The 6,041-nt window shown below is 56.4% G+C and overlaps 2 protein-coding genes across 2 annotated transcripts in view; both read left to right on the top strand.

Annotated features, from left to right (window-relative positions):
• LOC104394841 (speedy protein 1-A-like) overlaps nucleotides 1-1,148 on the top strand; it is a gene marked incomplete at its 5' end in the record, with an annotated part of 4,411 nt that extends 3,263 nt beyond the window's left edge. The window contains one exon of the mRNA XM_010004479.1: nucleotides 1,095-1,148. Within this exon, the coding sequence (XP_010002781.1) occupies nucleotides 1,095-1,148 (54 nt within the window). The remainder of the gene's footprint in view (nucleotides 1-1,094) is intronic.
• Nucleotides 1,149-3,191: 2,043 nt separating this feature from the next.
• Nucleotides 3,192-6,041, top strand: part of LOC104394840 (calpain-1 catalytic subunit-like) — a gene marked incomplete at its 3' end in the record, with an annotated part of 7,078 nt that continues 4,228 nt past the window's right edge. Inside the window, exons 1-9 of the mRNA XM_010004478.1 lie at nucleotides 3,192-3,458; nucleotides 3,624-3,693; nucleotides 3,957-4,075; nucleotides 4,571-4,704; nucleotides 4,782-4,950; nucleotides 5,056-5,139; nucleotides 5,214-5,299; nucleotides 5,380-5,454; nucleotides 5,921-6,041. Of these exons, the coding sequence (XP_010002780.1) occupies nucleotides 3,192-3,458; nucleotides 3,624-3,693; nucleotides 3,957-4,075; nucleotides 4,571-4,704; nucleotides 4,782-4,950; nucleotides 5,056-5,139; nucleotides 5,214-5,299; nucleotides 5,380-5,454; nucleotides 5,921-6,041 (1,125 nt within the window). The remainder of the gene's footprint in view (nucleotides 3,459-3,623; nucleotides 3,694-3,956; nucleotides 4,076-4,570; nucleotides 4,705-4,781; nucleotides 4,951-5,055; nucleotides 5,140-5,213; nucleotides 5,300-5,379; nucleotides 5,455-5,920) is intronic.

Raw genomic sequence — 6,041 nt, 5'->3', positions numbered from 1 at the left:
GGGAGGTCTGAGGTGGGGGGAAGGATCGGGGGGGTTTGATGTGGGGGGAAGGATTGGGGTGGGTCTGACATGAGGGGTTTCTGATTTGGGGGGACCCCCGAAGTGGGGTGACAGGAGCTGCCTTCCCCCCAACCCAGTTCTCTCTTCCCCAGAGCTGCAGAGCTGAGGGACCAATCCTGGAAGATCAGGTAGGGATCACAGACATGTCACATGTCACAGCACTTTGCCCATGTCATACACATGCTCAGGTCTCCACATATCTGTTATGGGGGTGTTGAGCCCCCTGCACATGTGTGTTCTCATGTCCTGGTCCGTACATGTATGTTCTCTGCATGTCTTGCCCTGCACGTGTGTTCACATCTCCCAGCACTCTACATGCATGTCCTTGCCCTTGGTGTACATGTGTTCCTGTGTGACCCAGATGTCTGCATGTGTCCCATGCGTGTCCCACCCTTCCACACATGTGTTCCCATGTGTTCCAGCCCTCAGCATGTGTGTCCTGCCCTCTGCACCTCCATGTCCCTGCATGTCCCTGCATGTTCCAGCCCTCCACCCATGCGTGCTCCTGCATGTCCCAGCCCTCTGCACACACATGTCCCCATGTCCCAGCCCTCTGTGCACACGTTTCCATGTATCCCAGCCCTCTGCACACACATGTTCCATGTGTCCCCAGCCCTCTCTGCACACACATGTTCCCATGTGTCCCAGCCCTCTGCACACACATGTTCCCATGTGTCCCAGCCCTCTCTGCACACACATGTTCCCATGTGTCCCAGCCCTCTCTGCACACACATGTTCCCATGTGTCCCAACTCCTGCAGCTGCCGGAGAACGACAGCCCTAAAAACCTCCAAAACTGCCCCCAAACCACCCAGGGATTCCCTCCACCCCCAAAATCCCGCCCTTTTCCCCCATTTCCCCCTCCTGCTGGGCTCTGAGGGAGGAGCAGCACAGGGAGGAGCCTCGGGGGGGGCGGGCAGGGGGTTCACCCCGGCCTCGCCTTCAGGAAGACTTTCTATTTCTTATCTTTTCCCCCCTTATTTCACCCAAAAGCTACAAGTTTGAGACCCTCCCCCCCTCTCCCCTCCCCCCCAGAGTGAGGTAAGTCCCCGTGTGTCCCCCCGGGAGGTGACAGTGACCCTGGGGTGATGGGGGGGGGACAAGCTGTCCCCTCACCCCAACTTTGTGTCTGGAGGCGCTTATACAACTGCCTGTGCTGCCGGATCGGGGGGAGGGAAAACAGGGAAAATGGGCAAAAAGCCTCATTTTGACACATTTTCCTCTGTCCTCACAACCAGGAAGGGGGTGGGAGTTGGGGGGAGGGAGTGGGGCGTTCCCTCACCCCATCTTAACCAGGAAAGAGTTTTTTAGGGGGATTAAATCCTTGTGGGAAAGGGGGGGAATTCGGGGTGCTTTGTTGAGTTGGTTTTGCTTAAGATTTAGGATTTTGTTGTTGTTGGTTTTCCTCCTTTTTCCTGTGGTGGTTCCTTCCCAGAGCACTGGGAGGGGAAACAAACCCTGAGGTGCCCCCTGGGTGGAGCCTTTGCCCTGCAGCACCTGCTGGGGGTCCCCCCTGCCCTCCTGGAAACGGGCTGAAAAGGGGCAGTTTCTGTCCCACTGAACCAAAAAGTGTAATTTTTGTGGCTGGGGGGGGGGGGGGGGGGGGGGGGTGTTGGTCACTGTTGGGGCTCCCAACCTCTCTAGGAGGGTGCAGGGAAATGGAGGATCTCCCTGTTTCCCTGTTGCCCCAACACCCCCAGGGCACAGGGGTGTGAAGGGGGGAACCTCATTAATGAAGCAACTTCTTAACAGTCTCATTAAGGGGGAAACACATAACGAGCACCTCGTTAATGAAGAAAGGGGGAGGAACAGGGTCCCAAATGCAGCGAGACACCCCGGGATCTAGGCCTTGATTGTGCCCCAAAAAGCTGCCCGAGGTGGGGGGGTGGGTAGAGACTCCCCCCTACCCTCATTTTGGGGACAACTTAGGCTGTTTTGGGGCATAAACCTCATTTTTAGGGTTTCCCTGAGCCCTCCCAAGGGCTGTGCTGAGCTCTGGGGTGACAGAAACTCCATGTATGGCTGCATTTGTGGGGGGGCTGCGCTGCCACCGTCACTGTCACCTCTTTGTCACTCCTCCAGTGACTCTAATTGACGCATAATTAACCTCGCTAATGTTTAACTAACCTCCCCTATGCTTAATTAAGCTTTGTATATGCTTAATTAAGGCCTTTACGGGTTCAACACAGCCTTGCTCGGGGCTGTGCCGGCGGGGAGGGGCAGTGACACACGCTGGGACTTGCAGGACTTGTTTTGGGGCCATTTCCCCTGATTCGTCACCCTTTGGAGTTGCCGGGTGCCAGAATTGTCCTTTTTTTTATCACCGCGGGGCCGTTTTTGAGGTTAAACCCACCACTTTTGGGCCTGCATGGGTTACAGGCAGCGAGCAGCTGCTGCAGGGGGTGGCACAGCCAGGAGGGCTTCCCTGCCCCTTTAATTCCCTCTTTTCACCCCAAAAAGGCGCCACTGCCCATTTGTCAAAATCACCCCAGTCGCCCCCAACCCCGCATGACTCAGGCAGGACCCCAAATTTGGGGCAGTTTGGGTGGTTTTTAGCATTTTCCCCACAAAAAAAGAACCTCTCCCTGGAGATCGTGACCAGTGCTTGGTTTCATAAAACCCAACGGTGGGGTTAATTTTGGGTCAAAAATCCACCCTTTTCTCACAAGCCACTTGCAGTCAGGATCCAACAGCAGACCCAAACCCTCCCAACCTCCCCCAGAATCCCCAAGTCCCCCCCCAGAATCCCTGGATTCCCCCCAAAGTCCCCAGTTCTCCCCAAAACACCCGGCAGGCACCAGGTATGTGGCTCCTTGCATCCCTCCCCTTCCCCTTCAGGCCAAGCAAACGAGGCTGCGGCAATTACTTGTTGTTAGATCCCCCTGCTAATTAACAATGTCGTTAGATCCCCCTGCTAATGAACCATGCCTTTAAGTGCACTCATTATCCTCCCCCTCGATTTAATTAATGGGGGGCAAAAGGTCCTGCTCCCCGCCCTCATCCCGCCGCGAGTGCACGTGGAGCTTCCGCAGTACCCGGTGCCACCGGAGGGTAAAACCTGTTGGAAACGTGATTCCCAAGTCTGTTTTTCCTCCTTTCCCCCCCCCAGCTTCCCGTGTTTTTCCCCCCAGGATGGCAGAGGAGCCCATCGTGCCCGTTTACTGCACCGGGGTGTCGGCGCAGGTGCAGCGGCAGCGGGCGAAGGCGCTGGGCTTGGGGCAGCACGAGAACGCGCTGCGGTACCTGGGGCAGGATTACGGGCGCCTGGTGGAGGAATGTCGGCGTTCCGGGACCCTCTTCCGTGACCAGACCTTCCCACCAGCTCCTGCTTCCTTGGGCTTCCGTGAGCTGGGCCCTGGCACCTCCAAAACCCACGGCGTCCAGTGGAAGAGGCCGACGGTGAGTGGGGCTGGTAAGGACGGGGTGTTAATTAACAGGTTTTCGCCCGGTCGGTCTTGAGGCCGCTGGGAAAACACAACCCATAAATATCCCACCTTTTGTGGTGGTTTGGGTGAATTCTGGAGACCCGACTTGGGGGTGTTTCCCTTCCCTCTCACCCTGCAGGAGCTGTGTCCGCGCCCGCAGTTCATCGTGGACGGGGCCACACGCACCGACATCTGCCAGGGAGCTCTGGGTAGGGAGCTCCAGTGCTTCATTTTTCCTGACTTTCTACCTTTTTGCCCCAACCTGGGAGGTTTTTGGGGAAGGTTTCATCAGGTCGAAGGTTGTTTGCATGCCGGTGCCACCAGCAGCAGGTTGGGATCCCTCACCAGAGGGTCCAACCCTGCCTGGCTTCACCCTAAACACCTGTAGGGCTTAAAAAACATAGCGACAGGTGTCGAGTGACCAGAAAATGGCCTTTTTTACCCCAAAACTGAGACAAAACCATGCCCACAGGTGACTGTTGGCTGCTGGCAGCCATTGCCTCCCTCACACTCAACGACACCCTCCTTCACCGCGTGGTGCCCCACGGGCAGAGCTTCCAGCAAGGCTACGCTGGCATCTTCCACTTCCAGGTGCTTAAACCCCCTCCCTCAAATTCTGGGGCTCCCTCCACCATTTTGGGGGTCCCCGTCACTGTTTTGGGTCCCTCCTCCACCCTTTTGGGTCTCCCACTATTTTGGGGTTCCTTACACCATTTTGATGGTCACGGTGACCATTTTGAGGCTCTCCTCCACCATTCTGGGGCTTTTTGCACTGTTTTGGTGGCCCTGCTGAGAGTGTTGAGCTTCTCTCCACCATGTTGGGGTTCCCCTCCACCGTTTTGGGGCTCTTTCCATCATTTTTCTGGTCCTACCCACCATTTTGGGACCCCCCCTCCCAAGAGGTGGATCGGGCAAGGAAGTGGCAGCACCATCAGGTGAAACCAACGACCATTTTGTGGTGGGAAGAGCCACTGTTTGGCTCCAAAACAAGGCTCTTCCCCAAAAAAGAGAGTGTTTTCTCCCCAAAATGCCCCTCCTGGGATAAAAAAGGGGGTGTCTCCTCATCCTCACCCCTGTTCCCCTCAGATCTGGCAGTTTGGTGAGTGGCTGGACGTGGTGGTGGACGACTACCTGCCCACCAAGGATGGCAAGTTGCTCTTCGTCCACTCGGCCGAGGGCACCGAGTTCTGGAGCGCCTTGCTGGAGAAGGCCTATGCCAAGTACATCCCCCTCCCCAACTCCCCACCTCTTCATTTTGGGGCCAAACACCCCCAAAACAGCCAAACCCTCCCCACAGGGTGAACGGCTGCTATGAGGCGCTGTCGGGGGGCAGCACCTCAGAAGGCTTTGAGGACTTCACCGGCGGCGTCACCGAGTGGTACGACCTGCGCAAACCCCCCCAGGATCTCTACCAGATCATCCTCAAGGCCCTGGAACGTGGCTCCCTCCTCGGCTGCTCCATCGACGTGAGGCACCTTCTTTTGGGGTTAAAAAAGAGGATTTTGGGTGAGGTTTGTTTCCACCCCAGGAGGGCATCGTGGGCTGTTAACATACCCATCCTTTCCTGGCAGATAACGAGCGCCTTCGACATGGAGGCAGTGACCTTCAAGAAGCTGGTGAAGGGACACGCCTACTCGGTGACAGGGGCCAAGCAGGTGAGACACAAACCCCATTTTGGGGTGAAAACAGCACTTTTTGGGTCACAAGGCCTGAACGGCGCCGTTCACAGATCAACTATCGGGGGCAATCCATGGGCCTGATCCGGATGCGCAATCCCTGGGGAGAAGTGGAGTGGACAGGAGCCTGGAGTGACAAGTGAGGAGCATGGGGGCTTCGTTAGTGTTAATTAACAAAGCTGCTCAGCCCTGGGGGTGAGATCCATGTGCTGCCCACAGCTCGTCCGAGTGGAACGCGGTGGAGCCGGCGCTGAGGCAGCAGCTGATGGTGAAAATGGAGGATGGTGAATTTTGGTGAGTGGAGAGAGATCAAACCAACCCTTTTCCCAACCCTGTTGCACCAGGAAGAAACTTCCCCTCTCACCCTTGGGTGTTTCCTTCTCCTCCAGGATGTCCTTCCAGGATTTCCTCTGGGAATTCACCCCCTGAGGGATCAAAATTGACCTTTTCCCAACCCTTTTACGCCAGGAAAAAACCTCCCCTCTCACCCTTGGGTGTTTCTTTTTCCTTCAGGATGTCCTTCCAGGATTTCCTCTGGGAATTCACCCCCTGAGGGATCAAATTTACCCTTTTCCCAACCTTTTTACACCAGGAAGAAACTTCCCCTCTCACCCTTGGGTGTTTCCTTCTCCTCCAGGATGTCCTTCCAGGATTTCCTCTGGAAACTCACCCCCTGAGGGATCAAAATGACCCTTTCCCAACCCTTTTACACCAGGAAAAAACCTCCCCTCTCACCCTTGGGTGTTTCCTTCTCCTCCAGGATGTCCTTCCGGGATTTCCTCCGGGAATTCACCCGCCTGGAGATCTGCAACCTGACCCCAGACGCTCTCCAATCCCGCAAGTTCCGCAAGTGGAACACGCGGCTCTACGACGGGACGTGG

This window comes from Chaetura pelagica, unplaced genomic scaffold, assembly GCF_000747805.2.
Source record: "Chaetura pelagica isolate M959 unplaced genomic scaffold, ChaPel_1.0 scaffold1469, whole genome shotgun sequence".
NCBI classification, from domain to species: Eukaryota; Metazoa; Chordata; class Aves; order Apodiformes; family Apodidae; genus Chaetura; species Chaetura pelagica.
Note: the sequence above shows the minus strand (reverse complement) of the source record. Positions and strands in the feature narration are given on the sequence as shown.